Source organism: Aquarana catesbeiana, linkage group LG12, assembly GCF_042186555.1.
Source record: "Aquarana catesbeiana isolate 2022-GZ linkage group LG12, ASM4218655v1, whole genome shotgun sequence".
In the NCBI taxonomy this organism is placed as follows: Eukaryota; Metazoa; Chordata; class Amphibia; order Anura; family Ranidae; genus Aquarana; species Aquarana catesbeiana.
In genome coordinates, this window is record NC_133335.1 from 184183624 (window position 1) to 184204732 (window position 21109).

Consider the following 21109-nt stretch of genomic DNA (forward strand, 5'->3'; position numbering starts at 1 on the left):
AAGTTCATCCAGTCAAGTTCGGTGTTCCTCAGGGCTCAATTTTGGGTCCCTTACTTTTTAGCATTCACATGTTTCTACTTGGCCAACTGCTTAAATCACATGGGCTCAATTATCACTTCTATATACATCCACGGTTAACCAGGTTCTTTTTTTAAATCAGAAAAGGTTTAATTCCAGAGCATGAAGGCAACACCGAAAAGAACATACAATTTCATAACAAGTATGAACATATACAGTCTTGTCTGAGATAACAGTGGCCATTTCCATTTAGCTGATAAAAGAGGCAAAAAAGCTAGATTGTCATATACATAAAGTGGTATCCCAAGACAATAACATCACTATGCCCCTGGGCATTGTAGGAATCTCATGTATACAAGTTCGCTCAGGCTTAATCCTAGCGTATATCAAGCCACAGTCCCCATAGTTTCTCAAATTTACTAGGACAGCCCCTATGTCGAAATATGTAAAGTTCTAGTAGGAGAGTGTTACCTACATTTGTTATCCAGCTCATGTGGGAAGGTGGATAAAAGGATTTCCATAACTGTGAGGCTGGGTTCACACTATTGCGAGTTGGATGCGGATTTCTCTGCATCCAATTTGCAAGTCAGGAGATTGTTACATAGTTACATAGTAGGTGAGGTTGAAAAAAGACACAAGTCCATGAAGTTCAACCTATGTGTGTGATTATATGTCAGTATTACCTTGTATATCCCTGTATGTTGTGGTCGTTCAGGTACTTATCTAATAGTTTCTTGAAACTATCGATGCCCCCCGCTGAGAAGAAGAGAATTCCACATCCTTGCCACTCTTACAGTAAAGAACCCTCTACGTAGTTTAAGGTTAAACCTCTTTTCTTCTAATTTTAATGAGTGGCCACGTGTCTTGTTAAACTACCTTCCGCTAAAAAGTTTTATCCCTATTGTGGGGTCACCAGTACGGTATTTATAAATTGAAATCATATCCCCTCTCAAGCGTCTCTTCTCCAGAGAGAATAAGTTCAGTGTTCGCAACCTTTCCTCATAACTAATATCCTCCAGACCCTTTATTAGCTTTGTTGCCATTCTTTGTGCTCCATTTACAGTACATCCTTCCTGAAGACTGGTGGCCAGAACTGGACAGCATACTCTAGGTGTGGCCGGACCAGAGTCTTGTAGAGTGGGAGAATTATCGTTTTATCTCTGGAATTAATCCTCTTTTTAATTCATGCCAATATTCCGTTTGCTTTATTAGCAGCAGCTTGGCATTGCATGCCATTGCTGAGCCTATCATCTACTAGGACCCCTAGGTCCTTTTCCATCCTAGATTCCCCCAGAGGTTCTCCCCTCAGTGTATAGATTGCATTCATATTTTTACCACCCAAATGCATTATTTTACATTTTTCTGCATTGAACGGCTCACTATGGAGCCAGCTTACACATCTCCGGAGCGGCTCCGGTAGGTATTGTACAGGAGTCCTGTGCATCTTCTGGTCCGTTTCAGATGCAAATTCAGCTAAATATCTGGACTGAAATCGGACCTGAAAGGTGAACGGGGATGCACCGGACACCTGCTGTGAGCCGCTCCATGCTGCATTGTGAACCCAGCCTAAGGTTAGTGCGCAGGCTTGAAAAAGAGCCCTGGATATTGCTACCCTTGTAAATTCCCCAGTTACCACATCACCAAAGATACCTAAAAGGCAGTATTTAGGATCCAGGGAAACATTGACCTGAGATACCTTATTAAGTGTATCACTAAACCAGATTCTAATGAAGTCATGCTTATTGGCACCCCCCATCAATTATGTAAGGCCAGTCCTGGTAGCCTATCTATAAATGGTAATGTACTTGAGCTTCAGTCTAAATTGAAAAATCTAGAGGTGATATTTGATGCTGATGTGGTATAGGCTGGTCTTCTTTCGCTGAAGTGGGTTTCGTTGCTTAAGTGGGCACTACGGCTTGCTCTGCCTCATTTGATCGTCTCTTCTCCGTCCCTTCACAGGTAAACTATTCATCTATGCTGCTGCTTTTTGCATCCGCCTAAAACTAAAACTGCCTGATTACTTTAATGTGCCTATGGTAAAATATTCATCTAAGCTGCTGCTTTCACCATCTGTAACCCTGTCCATATTATTGCAATGTTTATTTTATTCTTTATTGTTTTGCCTAAACTCTGGCCTGATCTTAATCTTTACACTTATTCTTTCTACTGGATCTTAGTTCTGCTTTTGGTACTGTAGACCACAATCATTTACTTTCATACCTTGAAACCATATTTGGAGTCTCAGAATTGGCTCTGAAATGTTTTAAGTCATATCTTACTGATCGCTGTCACCTTGTTTCTCTTGGCGGATTCCAGTCTGAATTTGGTCCAGTCCAGTTCAGTGTTTCTCAGTGCTCAATCTTGGGTCCCTTACTTTTTAGCATTTACATGTTTCCACTTGGCCAACTGCTTAGATCACATAGGCTCAACTATCACTTCTATGCTGATGACACTCAGATATACCTCCACACTAAACCGGATTCTACTTTGGCTGCTTCTATCCTATCTAACTGTATTTGTGACATAAAAACATGGATGGCCGACAATTTCCTTCAATTAAACTGTGACAAGACGGAGTCATGCTTATTGGCACCCCCCATCAATTATGTAAGGCCAGTCCTGGTAGCTTATCTATAAATGGCACTGTACTTGAGCTTCAGTCTAAATTGAAAATTTTAAGGGTGATATTTGATGCTAATTTAAACTTTGATCCACATGTACAAAACGTTGTCAGAACATTTTTTTTTTCACTTGAGAAACATTGCTTTGCTGTGTCCTATGCTGTCATACACTGTAGCTGAAAAGCTGAGCCATACATTTCTGTTCTCCCGACTTAACTACTGCAATGCTCTACTCGCTGGTGTACCTAAATCCACTATTAATCTACTACAATATGTACAAAATTCTGCAGCCAGAATCCTGATTAGGTCTTACTACCCCTGTCCTGGAGTCCTTGCACTGGCTTTCCCTCGGGTTTTGCATAGACTTTAAGATCTTCTTGCTCACCTATAAGGCTCTTCATGGCTTGGCACCCCATTATCCATCTGAACGTTTATCAACTTACTCCCCCACCCATAACCTCTGCTCCTCAAATTCTGGGCTTCTGTGTCCCCCCTTACTCACCTACACTCGATGAAAGACAGCCTTTTCTCTGTCTCCTGCTATGCCCCAAATCTCTGGAAATATTATTATTTCAGGTACCTAGCACCATCAGTTTATGCAGCGTTTTACATATGCATTGTACATTCACATCAGTCCCTACCCTCAAGGAGCTTACAACCTAAGGTCCCTAACACACATTCATACATACTAGTACCAATTTAGACAGGATCCGATTAACCTACCAGCATGTCTTTAGAGTGTGGGAGGAAACCCACACAGGGAGAACATGCAAACTCCAGGCAGATTGTGTCATGATCAGGATTTGAACCAGCAACCCTTTTTGCTGCTAGATGAAAGTGCTAACCACTACACCACAAATTCACTTCCAAAGAGTCATTTTCTCTAAACTAATTCAAATTAAATCTAAAAACGTTTTTCTTTAGACAAGCTTTCATATAACTGTCCCTTTTTTCCCTCTGTTTTACCCTGTATATTTGTTGCGCTTGTCTTTGTAAAGCGCTTTGAGAAGCTACCTTCAAAGGAGCTATATAAAATAAAGTTTATTATTAATATTATTACAACTCTGCCATCCTGCTCCTCTTGAAGGAAAGAAGGGTTATGGCTGCACACCACCACAGGACTTGATCCAAAAAATCCTTTATTTCTCCAATGTCAAGTGGACAGCACACAGGACAAACAAGCTGTTGACGCGTTTCACATCGTCAAGTGCTTATTCATAACACACCTGCTTCTCTTGTTGTATGATTTGGTGTGAAAGCTTGCTCTGCAAGCCATATGTCTTTTAATAACTTCTGATTGATCAATTGACAATTTTATGAACCCCACTCATCACAGTATAAGGTTAGACCATCTTTATGGCACTTGTTGGGACGAACATACTGGGGTGGCATAGGTTGGGTTTCTTTAGTTGAAGTGGCCACTTCAGCTCTGCACTTCAGCGATTGCACAAAGCGAATATCCACAGCAAACTACATTACAAAACAGCAGACTGCAGGTGACCTTGACTCCATATTCAGCTATTTCATCTCTTACCCAGTCCTCCTCTTAACCTTTCCAATGTGTAACATGCGCTCCCTACCTCTCCTTCTTACAGTTGTGTCCTCTCTCCTTAAACTCTTTTTCCTTCACCCCTCTTCTCCACGCCACAGCTTATATATATCACCCTCACTTCCGTGCTCTGCTTATTACTGCACTTATCGACTATTGCTAATACTAAGCCCCCCTTCATATAATCCTCACTCCCATATTACCTCCCTCACCCTTCTGTTCCTCCTTACTTCTGGAGAGATATCCCCAAATCAAAACACTATCGAGGGTATAAACCCTTAACTATGGTGGGATTTTTAGGGCACAACCAAAAACACATTTTTTAAAAAAAGTATAAAATGTATTACAAAATTCCATTCATTAAAAACATCCTTATACACAATAGATACAATTTCAGTTTATTCAAATTTGTTTATATTACTTTGTTGTCAATCCATTATTGTCTATATATGGATTTTTTAATATGTTCACTTTTTGAATAAACTGAAATTTTATCTATTGTGTATATGTTCATGAGGTACCGTAATAATCCATAACCAATTTCCCTGGAGGAGATAGGACTTAATTGGAGAAGTCCTGGTTACTCCCTCTCCAAATCTTCTTTAATCCTTATTTATAAAAAAAAAAAAAAAAACACACAGTTTCATCATACGTAAGCCTTTCCCAAAACAGAAGGGTTTGGGGTGCAGATTGGATTTATACTAAATTCTGTTCAGTATGAGTTGTGAAGACACAATTAGTGTAGAGAGCTCCTCCAAACACTTAACGCTTTTCTTGGATATAAATCCACTTCACGAAGGAGGTCTACAAAAGAATATATATCAAATATTGTTTAACAGTTCCAAACAGGAAAAAAAAACATTTTTCAAATAGTCTAATCCATACATGGATCCATTGGAGTTACCTGAACAACCAATCATGGAGGAGAGGTAATACATCAACCACAGATGAAGCCCCAGAACACGGTGAAGGGCACAGAGGAAACACCACGTACACCGTACCATGTCTGTAAGCACCATATGATGTGTATATATATATATATATATATATATATATATATATATATATATATATATATATATATATATATATATATATATATATATTGTCCATAAATGCAAACAGAAAAAGATACAGTATATCCCAAAACCCTGAGCCTCCTTAATTTAACTGTGGCCAACACACCTTTCACCCCATGCCCTCTGGCAGCAGCCACAATATCCAAAATTATGTTGTTATTATTACAGGTACTTATATAGCACCATCAATTTATACATTCACATCAGTCCCTGCCCTCAAGGAGCTTATAATCTAAGGTCTCTAACTCACATTCATACATATACTAGGGCCAATTTAGACCTATTAACATGACTTTGGGAGGAAACCCACACAGGCAGAACATGCAAACTTCAGGCAGGTAGTGCTGTGGCTGGGATTCAAACCAACAACCCTAGTGCTGACGGACAGAAGTGCTAACCACTTATCCACCATGCTGCCCTATTCCTCTTCTTCTCAAAATCATTCTCCCCTTCTCATACACCCTTTGAAAGGCCCGCTCTGTCTGCAACAAAATCACCTCTGTCCATTACCTTTTTATCACCAACTCTATTAACCACTTCAGCCCGGAAGATTTGGCTGCTCAATGACCAGGTCATTTTTTGCGATTCGTCACTGCGCCGTTTTAACTGACAATTGCACAGTCGTGCGACGCTGTATCCAAACAAAATTGATGTCCTATTTTCCCTACAAATAGAGCTTTTTTTTGGTGGTATTTGATCATCTCTGCGTTTTTTATTTTTTGCGCTATGAACAAAAAAAGAGCAACAATTTTGAAAAAAACACAATATCTTTTACTTTTTGCTATAATAAATATCCCCATTTTTTTTTTAAAAAAAGCTAATTTTTTTCTCAGTTTAGGCCGATATGTATTCTTCTACATATTTTTGGTAATAAAAATCACAAGAAGCGTATATTGATTGATTTGCGCAAAAGTTATAGTGTCTACAAAATAGGGGATATGTTTATGGCATTTATTATTATTTATTTTTTTTTACTAGTAATGGCGGCGATCTGCGATTTTTATCAGGACTGCGACATTATGGCGGACACATCAGTCACTTTTGACACATTTTTGAAACCATTGACAATTATACAGCGATCAGTGCTATAAAAATGTGCTGATTACCGTGTAAATGTCTCTGACAGGGAAGGGGTTAACACTAGGGGGCGATCAAGGGGTTACCTGTGTTCCCTAGTGTTTGTGTTCTAACTGTGGGGGGATGGAACTGACTATAGGAGATGACAGATCGTGGTTCCTAGCTATTAGGAACTCACGATCTGTCTCTCCTCTCCTCACAGAACAGGGATTTGTGTGTTTACACACAAACGTCCCTGGTCATGCCTCTCATGCCCGCGATTGGCCGGCGGTCATCGTGACTACCGGTCACAAGCATTGGCACCCCCACTGCGCAGTGGGCGCACGCCTGCTATCCTGCTTAAAGGAGCCAACGTACAGCTACAACAGTTCGCAGGATCGTGCCAACCTGCCATAGTATAATGACAGCGGCTGGTTGGCAAGTGGTTAATCTACTTGCTGATACTGAAGCCTGGTTTCATTAATCCTGTTTCCCTCTCTTCTCTGGACCCTCGCAGACCCAGTAGACAGAAGGGAGGTGGAATCCTTTTATTCCAACAAACCACCTTTCAGGTTCTCTCCCCCCTCTTTGTCCCCCTCATCATTTTAGGCTCACTGTATTTGTCTGTTTTTTCCAGTCTCTTTGAGAATTGCTGTGATCTACTGGCCTCCTTGACTGGTATCAACCTTCCTTGATGACTTCTCTGCCTGGCTTCCCTACTTTCTCTCTTCTGAAATTCCCATAATCATTCTCAGTGACCTCAACATAGTACTAACACCCCTGCTCCTTTTAAATTGCTCAGTCTAACCTCCTTTGACCTAAAGCAATGATACATGCTTCTACTCACTCTCGCACCATCCACAACTCGCCCCCCAAGCTACATCACTGACCTAGTCTCAAAATACCAACCAAATAGTTCTATCTTCATTCATCCCAAGTCCTCCTGCTCCCTAGCTTCCTTATCACCTCCTCCCTTGCTTGCCTCTTATGCCGCATACACCCGGTCGGATTTTCCGACGGGAAATGTTGGATGTGAGCTTGTTGGCTGAAAGTCCGACCGTGTGTATGCTCCATCGAACATTTGTTGGTGGACTTTCCACCAACAAATGTTGGCTAGCAGGTTCTCCAATTTGCCGCCAACAAAACTTTGTTGTCGGAAAGTCTGATCGTGTGTACACACGTCCATCGCACAAAAAGTTCACGCATGCTCGGAATCAAGTATGAGCCGGAAGCACTCAGTCTTGTAAAACTAGCGTTCATAATAGAGATATCACATGACTATTGAACTTCCTTTTTATCGGCTCGCCGTACGTCACCACATTCGTAATTGTTGACCAACATTTGTGTGACCGTGTGTATGCAAGACAAGTTGGAGCCAACAACCTTCAAACAAAAATCCACGGTTTTGTTGTCGGAAAGTCTGATCATGTGTACGCGGCATAAGGCTTCTCCTGAGCCTCCCCCATATTCTGGAACTCCCTACCCCAATCACTCCGACTATCTCCTACTCTGTCCACTTTTAGGCGTTCTCTGAAAACCCTTCTCTGTAGAGAAGCCTATCCTGCCTCCACCTGACAACTATACATTTGTTTTCTCCATCAAATCATCCCCCACAGTTATTACCTTTCGTATCACCTGACCTTCCCTTTTAGATTGTAAGCTCTTACGAGCAAAGCCCTCTGATTCCTCCTGTATTAAATTGTATTGTAACTGTACTGTCTGCCCTCATGTTGTAAAGCGCTGCACAAACGCTATATAAATCCTGTATAATAATAATTATAATATTACTGTGATCCTCAGCCATGCCAGAACTATGTGTTTCATGGAAACCCAATTGTATCACACCAGCAAGATTATCCAAAATGTGTTAAATGCCTATTAGCTTTTTTTGCTTTCTTCATTAAATATTTCTAAGTAGTAAACCTGACATTTTACCTGCAGTTACAATTTAAACTGGAAAGCAATAAACAGAATAAGGAGCACATTTGTGAAGCAGTAAATCTGACATTCACCAAACTTTCACTGAAGGTGGATATTCCAGATGCAGGTGTTTCATCAGATTAGGCGACCCGTCAGAATGTGTAACGGAAGTGACGTTTCGTCGCTGCCATCTTGCTACACCCCACACTCCTCTACAGTAAGGATACACTGAGAAGGGGGAAAGCGGACATCTTGTTACACCCACCTGAGTTTTGCATTTTACACTTAATTGTAATGAGTGAGTTTATATAGTGAAATACAGTACTTAGAACTCCGTCTAAATGTTTAGATGTTTCATTTTAAAAGCAGCGATCTTCTTTCTGATTAGCAAACCTGTGAGATCAGCAGGCTTGCCGCTGCTTTTAAAATTCAACATCTAACCAGTCAGACAGAGTTCTAAGTACTGTATTTCACTATATAAACTCACATTACTGTTAAAAATAAGTGTAAAATGCAAAACTCCGGTGGGTGTAACAAGATGTCCACTTTCCCCCCCTCTCACTGTATCCTTACTGTGGAGGAGTGCGGGGTGTAGCAAGTTGGCAGCGACGGAGTGTCACTTCCGTTACACATTCTGACGGGTTGCCAAATCTGACACATAAAACACAGGCATGGTCTGTTTTGGCTGACAACCGGTTGGCCATTCCTTACAATTGCTGTCCTTTATTATCACTCTGTCACATACACATCACATCCTGTGGAGACTATAAGTGTCCATGCTGAAGGCATGTTCCGTTATTGTCACCATCAGGAAATCAGCCCTGACAATTGCCTTGAGTAGATACGTATGTAGACCAAAAGTGGCTGAAAGAGGATACAGGAGATGCAACAAAGTATGAAAAAAAAGGTAAAACGGTATTTCCTTAAAGTGGAAATAAAGGAAACATTTTTTCTAATTTTAGATAGCGTTAATAAGGGTTATAACCCTTGTCAATTTTTTTTTTCCATCTGCATCCCATTGGGGAGATTTACCTTCACTTCCTGTCACATAACCTAAACAGAAAGGGAGAGGAAATCCTGCAAATTAAGGGGATCCCTTGGGGCTCCCAGGTCACCAGAACTAGTGTCCCCACTGAAAGATTGCCCTTCTATTGCTTTTCTTTGGACAACCCAAAATTTGGGATGTTCTTTTAATTTCACTTTCAATGATAATGGTAAACAGGACAAATAGAGAGAGTGAATCTCCCTAATGGGGGCACAGACAGCAATAAAAACCTGATTAGGTATAGTGTTCTAATCCCAATCCACTTTGTCCAAAACTAAAAAATAAGTTTTGCATTTAGTTATACTTTAAAGAAACGCTATGGCAGTTGTTTATGATCTACAGTGCTTTAGCAAACTATATGTCATTCAGTTAAAGTGTACATATATTATAATGGTAAAATTCAAAGGGCCCATTCACGTCTTTGAAATCCGGTGTGTTGTGATAGGATACTTTACGTGTGTTAGTGGCGTTTGCCTTTATTTTGCTTCGCACCTCAAGTTCAAGTATTTTTTTCCTATTTTACAAGAGCAGGTAAAAAAAAAACAAAAAATCTGCATATATGCAAATACATGCAAACATGCAAATTCATTCTTCATTTTAGCATTTGAATCGGTTTACTCTGATTACAGATTAAGTAATGACATCAAAATGGCTCAGATGTGTACTGCTAAATCAGGAGTTTGTTATGCATTTTGCTAGCCATTGCAGTTTTTAGCACTTTTTGGTAATTAGGGCAAAGCATTACTTATATACTTTTACACGTAAGAGCCACAGCTGTGCTTCTGTAATGTTCATGTTGTATACCGCAAACAGCCGATCATGTGCAGGGAAGTTGGAACAACTTTCTGCATTTTTGCAGACTTTCCTTGGGGTCCAGCCCCCCTCCTGTGATATATATAAAAGTGAAGCGATCCGGATCCTGGGGGGGGGGGCTCTGGGGAATATTTGGTGAAACGCACGAGGAACCTAAGCTAGACACTTGCTGGGCCCTATGGTCTGCTATGGAACCCTGATTTGCCAGAAGCAAACTGGAACATTGACCTATTAGAGCACTGCCAAGCTTGGATTTTCCTCTAAGAGACTCCACCTGTGCAGGTAACTTGGGACAGGCCTAATTAGGTTTAGTTATGGAAGAGATGTTACTGCATGTTATTCATGTTCTGCCAAAGGTTCAGTACAGTTGTTTCTACTGCCCAATGCCTGGACTGAATTTACTCAAGGGGTGCATGTGGGGTCCTGGTGTCTCTGTAAGAAACCAGGGTCTGAAAAAGCACATTGAGTTCTGTGAAACATCACTGCAACACAGGGTGTGAGTCTAAGAGGAAAAGACGTTGGCGTGGGTAACCACAGAAAGAAACAGCAACCAGTCATTGGCATGGTACCTGCTTAGTTGATGGGTCCTCTTGTAGATAGGGTGTTCGATGTTCCAACTCTGTCTAGCTGTCTGTCTCCCCTGGTCACCAGTAGCGGACTAGCATTACAGAGATCTATGGCCTGGTTACTACCCTGCTTCCCCAAAAATAAGACCTAGCGTGATTGTCGGTGATGGCTGCAATATAAGCCCTACCCCCCAAATAAGCCCTAGTTAAAATCCTTGTAGGTCTTATTTTCAGGGTAGGGCTTATTTTCGCAGAAACGGGGTAGGGCTTATTTGGGGGGCAGGGCTTATATTGCAGCCATCACCGACAATCACGCTAGGTCTTATTTTTGGGGAAACAGGGTAAGTATGTGAGGCAGGAGTTAAGTGAGAGCAAGCATGAAGTATGTGCTAAGTGGGACCCCATTCTGTTACTGGGAGTGAGGTAACAGGTACAGTGACTGTACACTAATATACTGTACACTAATGGAACACATACACCTGTACAAGTGTCAACATTTTCTGGAAGAACTCCACATGCAATACTACACATAAGTGGCTCATCTCTAAGTTGGGGGACTGCCTTAATGTTTGACTCTTCACATGACTGTGGCCCTTGCCTGGTGCCGGGTACATCTTGGGAAAAGGTGTTATCCCTGTTCTAGCATGTATTACCCCGGACACCGCCTGGCATAGCCCAAAGGACCTACCCCGGGGGTAGTCCTCCCATGTCACCCAAGGGAAGCATGGAGAAAAGGTCCATTATCACCCGCCTACTATCCCTTACATGCACTTCACAAGCATATCTAATGCCAAATTAGATAGGACTGGTTATCAATGCGGTCTCCCAAAGATCACTCTTATGCCCCGTACACACGGTCGGATTTTCCGATGGAAAATGTCCGATCGGAGCGTGTTGTCGGAAATTCCGACCGTGTGTGGGCTCCATCGGACATTTTCCATCGGATTTTCCGACACACAAAGTTGGAGAGCAGGAGATAAAATTTTCCGACAACAAAATCCGTTGTCGGAAATTCCGATCGTGTGTACACAAATCCGACGGACAAAGTGCCACGCATGCTCAGAATAAATAAAGAGATGAAAGCTATTGGTCACTGCCCCGTTTATAGTCCCGACGTACGTGTTTTACGTCACCGCGTTTAGAATGATCGGATTTTCCGACAACTTTGTGTGGAGCCTACACACGGTCGGAATTTCCGATAACAAGGTCCTATCACACATTTTCCGTCGGAAAATCCGACCTTGTGTACGGGGCATTAGAGGTCTGGTTATCAGTTTTTCCACCCAAGATTCATACAACTTTCATTCATGATGTACACATACAACTAACTGAATCTTGTGTGAAAGTTATAAAAATCCTTTAGTTTAGTCCAACAAAAACCTCTTTATGGATAGAGCAGAGAAGGATTAGAACTTCTGTTAGATTATTATTATTATTGTGTTAAAACTCAATAATAGGGACTGGAAGGCCACACCATAAGGTTATATTCTGAAAGAAATGTATTAATTGTGTGCATCCAGTGTGTATGAGGGGGGGCGGGTGAAATCACTACCTTCATCAGGGTTTAAAAAATGTAGGGTTGACAATATGTATATCTATATGTATCTGGTGATTTAGCTGGTGTGTGTGTGCACACTACAACACAGTGCTGTTCAGCCACGGGACTGACAACCCTATAGTTTTTAAAGCCCTAATGAAGGGGGTGCTTTTGGGCCCCCAAAACATGTTGGTTTCTACCAACAATGCATAAACTACTTTTTGAATATGACCTTATGTTGTGGCACTTCAATCTCTGAATCAGAGGTTTGCCTATACTACCCAGGGTTATGGTGTTGATCCCATGGTTTGCGGAAGTGGCCTATCTACCAATCAGATGCTGCACACAGATCATACTAACAAAACAATGACAGCAATTTGAACAAGATACTATCACCTATTTCTAGCTTTAGGTTTTCTCTTAACTTTCTGTCATGGTTACCAGGACAAGAGGGGTCCAAACACACTCTTTCTACTGTTTTGAGATAAACCATGTTATGGGCATTAGTGCATAGCGGTGCCATTCATTTTGAATGGCACCCAGATGCACTAAGGCAGTGCAGCTCAAATTCACAGTAATGCAATACCATGCGTTGTAGTGTGCTGTGTTGCTATGAATGGTGCATGTCCTTTTTATGGACATGGTGGTGCATTGCCAGCCCATTAATTTGAACAGATAGCTTTAATGCAAAATGAGAAAAAAAAAAGGAAAGCACAATGCCCCAGAACGTCAAGGTCTGAATGGGCCCAAAGAGAGGAGAAATCTCCCCAAAAGTCTTGGACAGCAGTAAAAAATCTAACAGAGGTTCCTACATTTCCCACTATATCCAAAACTGAAATAAAACATCTGGCTGAACATGCATTTGAATGATTCAACAGATGAAACTGGGTTAATCTGCAGAATCCTAGGATCTTCTATGTGTATTTGTATGGCACAGTTTCTCAATACGACTTAAGGTATATAACTTTTCACTTTGTGCATACTAAAAGTAATATATTCTGCAATCCCTTTAATAGCCTGTTACCGTTCTTGGTGACAGATACCAGACATATTTCTTGAATGTGTTACTTTTAAATCAAATGTAGGGGTGTAGGAAGAAAGTGGGAAAGCATAATGGCCATAGAAAATTTATACAGACAGAAGTTAAAGTAAAGCATAATGGACACTCAGGATTCAGCCTATTTCAGGGAAACTTGCTCTGTCTGCAGAGAGTATATTTAGTAATTTGGCAGCTTCAGTTCATCTCCATCTCTGCCAGCCTTAGGGGGTTCATATGTGAGGAGTAACCCAATCCCCCTCTGAGCTCCACTCCCTATAAGGAGCCTTGAAGTGTCTGCTAATTATACCAGCTCTTATCTTTTGGACACCTGCAGCAACCTCTTGGGGTTCAGTCATCCGTGGACATAGTGCTGTGACGAAGCTCTGTGTCCCAAGGCACCATGGCGCAGGTCAGTCTGCGTTTTTGTGGCATCTGTACCAATACCTCCTTATCCTCCACTCAGCCAATCTTCTATTTTGTTGTGCCCTACAATATTTCACTTTTTTCTTTTTTTTTGCTGGTTATTTTTAATGAAAGTTTGCTCCTGTCTGGGGTAATGGGGTTTTTTGGAATTCCTCATATCAGACCCCACAGAAGATGTCATTTGTGCTCCCAGCTCTTGTGGATACTCTTTATTACTTGAAGCCCCTGATGATTTTGTTTTGCTGGTTGAAGGAATACCCAGGGCTATTTGCTCTGCACAAAGCGGCACTTGCAGGCCTGGCTCCTGGCTTATTTTGAAGGCATGACTAAAAAGTGGAGTAGTGTATTAAGGGTTAGGTCTTTTCTTAGGATGAATTAATGGATGATGGATCAATAATGAGCATATCTTTGGTTTACAGCCTACAGACCAGCAAATGGACGCGAGGTCCTTCCTCAGTGAAGAAATGATCGCTGGTAAGTTCCCTGTACTTTATGCTTTGTAATATTTGGTGGAGCCTAGATCAGTGGTGTCCAGCCTTTTCTTAGCTTAGGATCAAGCAATCAATTTGACATCTTTTTAAAAAAAGACCCATTTCAAGGGGCCTGTCTTTCTGGCAATTATGAGACTTCATTTGTTGCTGCTACTTATATTTTGCATACCTTTAGTGTGTTAAGCTGGCCATACATTATACAATTTTCTTATTTAATGTCTTTTAAATTTACCTTCAACTATGTAGTAGAAGGGCCTGCCTGACTGCATATAAATTGAAAGTGTTTAGGTTTGACATATTGTATGGTTTTGGTAAATCTAAAGGAAAATTGTACAAGAATATTGTATAATGTATGAATAGTCTTAGCCTGTGTTTACCATATTGTACATCTGATTTAAATGTGTGATTAAAGGCATGTACACCTAGTTGTCTCTTGAGGCCCCTTATCTCCACAAATTATTCAGATTGTTATGTAATGGACAAGAAAGTTAAGGAAAGTCTAAAGATAATTCAATCTTTATATTCCTTTTATGAGAAAGAGAAAAATCTGTCTCACAGGATAAATATACTAGTGTTAAAAAGGCTTAATAAACTTCTTTATAGTAGTGTGCAGCATTTCATACCAAGAATTATTATTTTGACAACTTACATTGGCAGACTAATAGAAAGCTGCTTTGTAATTAGTTGTATGAGTTGTTATTCACCATGGCTGTTTATGAAGCAAGACCATAAGTGTCTCGATTTCAGATTTCTGCATTTAATAGAATAAGTTATTTTTTATTTAGCCTATTTATTTAGCTTATCAGTTGAATTAACTTTAATAAAGTGAGGCTAAAACCAGCAGCCTTAGCAGTAATGGCCAGTAGTATGTACAATATGATACTATTGCAGGTTTCACCATAAAACACTATTATATCTATCATAAATGAAAGGGGAAAATGTAGCTTAAAGGCTATAAAAGAAGGGCCATATATGGCTGAGCCCTGCTGGCCTAAAATCTAATTTGTGCTCTGGGTAGCATCACCAAAATTATGTAACCTGTCATAAGTAAAATATGGGGGTTGCCATTGCTGACCTCTATTTCTAAAATTGCTAGTTGCATGGCTGTCATGTTGGTCCCCTGGCCTCTGTACTGTATAACTTATCAACATAGAACAAGTATACAAAATTAGGTGTTATGACTTCTCTAGCTGGCCATGTTTTCCATTTTTGGAAAAATGTTTTGAGGCCAGAGAGGGCCAGTCTATTAGCATTAAAAATACTTCTAGTCATTTCAGATTAGAAAGTCAGAAATGGGTTCCCGTACTGTCTTCTTGAGATCCATTTTCCTTTAAATGTCCATTGGTATATACATGAAAAAGGGCAAGTAACACTAGAAAAGGGAGTAATGACACTTTGCAGAGATAAGTAGGGGCATTAAAATGTAGATTGTAAGGAAAGAATTTCACAGCCATGTTGAAGTTTTAGAGGAATATTTATAGAATGAGAAGCAAAATTTTAAACAGCATAGAAAAGCATAATGCAATGGCAAGATTCATTATGATGGAAGTAAAAGCACAGCACAAAATCTCAGGAAGCAGAGACTGATTTATGTAAAGTGATCATTGAATGAGTATGGAAGAGCAAGTTTGGATTACCTATTACAATGTGATAGCAAGAAAATCAAAAACTTTTCTTTTCTCTGTTAACAGAGTTCAAGGCAGCCTTTGACATGTTTGACACTGATGGTGGCGGTGACATCAGCACCAAGGAGTTGGGTACTGTCATGAGGATGCTTGGGCAGACCCCAACCAAAGAAGAGTTGGATGAAATCATTTTGGAGGTAGATGAAGATGGTGAGTTTAGGAAGGAGTATTGATGGCGTTGTACACAACCTTAACTACACGATGGCCAGAATTTTGTCAAATTTTGCCATACATACTTACAGCAAATTTGAATAAACCAAACACTGGCACACAAGCCAGTTTTTTTTGAGTTACTTGGATGACAACATTGACTACATCGACAAGAAGACAAGGAAAATGAAGTCATAGCCATAATCATTCATTTTGGTTTTCGACATCTGAATATTGAATATAACTGTGCCCCCACAAAAGTAAATAAGGTCTGAAAGTAACCATGTACATAAGATTAGCATTGCTCAATTGAGCTCTTTGGTCAGCTCAATCTACAACCATTATTTTCAATGATTTCAGAAGACTATAGATAGTCTTGATATAGTGAATCAACTGGTTTAAATTTATATAGGAAATGTTTATCGCTTCAGCCAAGATGAGGCCACTGTTTAGGTCTCTGCTTGCACTCCTCCCCTTCACCCCATGCATAACCTAGATATACAATGATGATCTGAATAAAAAAAAATAGTCATGACAAATATGTCCAATCCCATTTGAATGAGAAGGGAGCATGTGGACGGGTGTTTACATCAAACTCAGCCTTTTCCAATCAGATGCAGTGTTGCTCAAACACATGTGTTTGAAGGCAGAACACAACATTTGTGAAGAAAAAGCCATCTTTGACCTGCTTTGCATGCAAACAAAACATATATCAATAGGATCTGCTGCATCCAAAGAAACTCTGCAAAGCAGGTCAATGCAGCCTCTGCACTGTCATCTACACCAGTGGTTCTCAACCTCAGTCCTCAAGTACCCCCAACAGGCCATGTTTTGGGAACTTCCCTTAGATAAAATAGCTCTTAGCAATACCATGTCATTGATATTGATTTAAAGCAGCTGTGCAAAGTAAAGGAAAACCTGCAAACATGGCCTGTTGGGGGTACTTGAGGACTGAGGTTGAGAACCACTGATCTACACTACTCTATTGTAGTCAATGGCAATTTTCTGACATGCAGTCCTGATATGACACAATAACCATACATTGTGTGGTCACCTTAAAAGATGGCACTTTCTCATAAATGATTACTGTATGGTCCATTGTGTACAGTGCAGTATGTCACAAATACTGTATGTCACAGACAAAACCTGTGTCATTTTAAAACTGAATGGTCACCTGTTTCTTGGAGCTGTATGATACACATGTAAAGATGTACTGTGTACTGAGCCAAGATTTGAGGTAACACCCATGATATCTTGCAGGCAGCGGTACCATCGACTTTGAAGAGTTCTTGGTCATGATGGTGCGCCAGATGAAAGAGGATGCGCAAGGAAAAAGTGAAGAGGAATTGGCTGAATGCTTTCGCATCTTTGACAAGTAAGTGCTGGCTTCACTTCCATATTTAGTAACCCTTCATTTGGTTAGACACAGATACTTGTGTCCATTTACATGGCTGTTGTAGCATTCCTGGCTAACAATGTCTGTCCTTTCAATCAGGAATGCTGATGGATACATTGATAGTGAAGAGTTGGGAGAGATCTTGCGCTCTTCAGGGGAAAGCATTACAGATGAAGAGATTGAGGAGCTCTTGAAGGATGGAGACAAAAACAATGATGGAAAGATTGACTTTGATGGTGAGTCCCATGTATCTATATGTCACCCCACAAGATGCACCGATACAACTTCCTGATTGGTGACATCATACAACATCGGCTTTGTTCCACAATGAAATCTGGCACTCATATGCAGGGGCATGACATATTTGTGTCCCTTTGCCTTTTATAGTAACACTGCTAGTCCATAAACAAGTTTGGTGAAAGAACTTCAGCCTCATAAAAGTTTCCCAGGCTACCATTATGAAGGAAGAATCTCAAGAACAAATGGAATGCTGAAGATCATTTCATTAATATTGTACAGTGGTGTTAATATGAAGCTATGCCCCTTTCCATGTGCAGAGATTGTACAATTGTACTGTAAAGTGCTTGGTCAACCTTACACCTCATTGCACCTTTTTATTGCAGTTTAAAAGCAGAAGTTGGTGAAAAAATACATGACCAGTTCCAATTGATTTGAGATTGGAATGATTATCTGGCCTATTGAAAATATTGCACAATCTGTTCCGTTGGTTGATTTTGTACATCCTCTAACTGCAACAGATTTCAGTTAATAGTGGTGCTTTCTGTACAGAGCTGCACCAGATTTTGCACGCTCCAACTTCAGTAAATAACCCCCATAATGACTTGTTTTGCATGTTACATGGCCAAATGGGTCCCTAAAAATAAAAATAGACAAGTGCTGTTACAGCACAAGCTTTTAACTTATCAGACAAGAGTTGTAAAGTAATTGTTGTATGTGTCCCTAATTGATATTACACATTCTATAGCATTTTTGCTTCTTTCTCCACAGAGTTCCTCAAGATGATGGAAGGTGTGCAATAAGCTGTAGGACATTCCTCTGGAGCGTTGTAACGCCAGCCTGTACATTACATTGCGTCTTACACTTTCTGTTGGATGGAGTAATCCCCCCTGCTCTGTCTTGCGCCTCCCAGAATCCTCTCTGCCTCATCTCTACTCTACAAGCACTACCTACACCTATCTGCCTGCAGAGATTTCTTCTCTTTTTCCATATTCACAATCAGATGCTCTGCTCTCTAGTCTTTATTTCTTCAACTTTCAGATGTTATTTATAAAACTGAAAAGATCATTAAAAGTCTTAGTGAACCTTTCCAAGCTCTGAGATCCATGAGATTGAAAGAATGTTGTGGAATGACGCATTACTGTCTCTTCTGGCAATAACAGGCATTACATGCTCATATCTTTTTTTTCTGAAGTAATATAGAACAATCTAAAAAAATTTTGAATGAATATTTCTAAAAAAAAAAATGCAAATGCTTTGTGTGTTATTGGCTAAAAACTGAACTACAGTGTGCACTTATTGTTACCCACACAATGAGATGAAATGTAACAATTTTTGTAACCATTCGGAGGCTATTAGAAGACTGTATTATGATGGAATTGTGTCATTGAGCATGCATTGTGCCAGTAAATGGGCTGGCTATACTCCCTTGACTAATTTATATATATATATATATATATATATATATATATATATATATATATATATATACACACACACACATATATATATATATATATATATATATATATATATATATATATATATATATATATACACACACATATATAGTATATGTTTCAATGAGCAATGCATCTGTGACACAGTCAGTGCAATACAGCTATAGCCTACAATCAGTGAAACAAAGGTTTATTCATAGCTGTAACTATTTTGGGATTTATTTAAAAATGTTTTCACCCACGTTTCATACAACTTTCATCCAAGATTTACATATTATTTGAACATTATGTAAAAAAAATGTATAAATCTTGGGTGAAAGTTGTAAGATACTTGGGTGAAAACATTGATTTTAATAATATGATCAATGGTGATTTTTACATAAGTTATAGACTTAAACTATATGAAAACAGACAACACAATATTACAGACACTATACAGTAAATTTATATCAAGTAGCTTCTTCGAGTTGATGCACGTATAATATTTCATGAATAGAGCGAAGCACTACGGAACATAAGGGTTTCATCCACAGTCACTGCTTAATAGAACAGCCTCTTGAAAATATGTCTGAAAATTTTATGCTGAGGATTTGAGATAAGAAGAAAAGAAAGAAGCTTAGTTTCTTTCATCTTAAAGCTTAAAAAAAAGATGGTTTAAAAAAGATGAATTCAACTTCAAGGTAAGACTGTTATCTGGAATTACCAGGCAGACAGTTTTAAGACGAACATTGATAACTCATTTACTCAGCAGGATTTCCAATTTACCTATAAAGCTCCACTTCTAGGTATTATCTACTGGAGGTTTAAACAGCCCGAGTCCCTACTGCAGATCTACCAGTATGGCCAGCATGTCCTATCAGCAGTTTGTCTCCTGTAGATACACAAGTGCATAAGGCACCAGGGACCCCAAATCATCTGTATAACATGGTGTGATTCCTCACTCATTTATTCATTCAGTCTTCAACCAACTCATATTGACATTATTTATATGATCTTTACGGTTACCAAATTCTTCAAGTTTTTGTATGCATGTAAAATTGGATTTGTAATAATTTATAAGGGCAGTACATATTAAGTTGAAGTTTTTTTTTTTTTACAAAATAGAGCTGCTTTATTGTCAACCAAGCAAGACAGTATGACTAAAAACAGTCTCAAATACAATACATCAGTCAATAAGGATCAGAAGTTGAAGTTTAGTTACTGTGAGGCCAAACATTTTATATATGTAAAATGAAATACAACTTCCCTTTGTGTAACCATTAACAATGTGTAAATCTAACAAACTTTGTTCAAAAAATAGAAACTCTCATATGTATAAAAAGATAGGTAGGCAGATACAGATAGAGATAGATATGTAGATGGATTTAAAAATAGGTAGATAGATATGGAGAATATAGATAGAAATATAACCAGATGGAGAATAGAAATAGATAGATAGATAGATAGATAGCTAGATAGATAGATAGATAGATAGATAGATAGATAGATAGATAGATAGATAGATAGATAGATAGATAGATAGATAGATAGATAGATAGATAGATAGATAGATCTAGAGTATATAGAGAGAAACAGGGTAGATACATTTAATTGACTTCTGCTGCAGCTCCATCCGCTGATCATTGTATTCGGGTGCCACTGTCAGAATACAATGTAAAAGGCGGGGGACTTTCTTCCATCTAAAGCCCCGTAAACACGGGCTGAATGTCGGGTGACAGTTAAAAAAAAACAGTTAACATTCAACCCATGTGTATATCGTTCTGTCCGACAGAAGCTGGCCATTTTGGCTGGCTTCTTTTGGACGTGCATGTTGAAAAACCAGCAGCCGACCTACTCCCGATAAACGCTCTCAGCCAATGGCAGAGAGCGCTGATCGGAGTGTTCTGGAAGGGGGGCCATCCCCCTGTCAGAACACAACAGCTCAGCAGGGGAGAATGCTGAACTAACCTTGCATTGTTAGTACAGCGGCTCCGACCGGAGCTGTCAGTTTTTTTTCGTGCAACCTGCGGGGTTGCACAAAAAAA

General features: G+C 39.7%; 1 protein-coding gene across 3 annotated transcripts in view; it reads left to right on the forward strand.

Moving 5' to 3' along the window:
- The window catches only part of TNNC2 (troponin C2, fast skeletal type), a 49156-nt gene extending 30442 nt beyond the window's left edge, over positions 1 to 18714 (forward strand). Inside the window, exons 1-6 of one of the 3 annotated variants that reach the window (XM_073606288.1) lie at positions 1876 to 1977; positions 14086 to 14140; positions 15849 to 15992; positions 17253 to 17367; positions 17488 to 17624; positions 18397 to 18714. In XM_073606288.1, coding sequence (XP_073462389.1) covers positions 14101 to 14140; positions 15849 to 15992; positions 17253 to 17367; positions 17488 to 17624; positions 18397 to 18428 — 468 coding nt within the window. In that variant the 5' untranslated portion in view covers positions 1876 to 1977; positions 14086 to 14100 and the 3' untranslated portion in view covers positions 18429 to 18714. Of the gene's footprint in view, positions 1 to 1875; positions 1978 to 13547; positions 13653 to 14085; positions 14141 to 15848; positions 15993 to 17252; positions 17368 to 17487; positions 17625 to 18396 lie in introns of those variants that run through there. The other 2 variants (XM_073606285.1, XM_073606286.1) reach the window with 2 other exon arrangements.
- The last annotated feature ends 2395 nt before the right edge of the window (positions 18715 to 21109 follow it).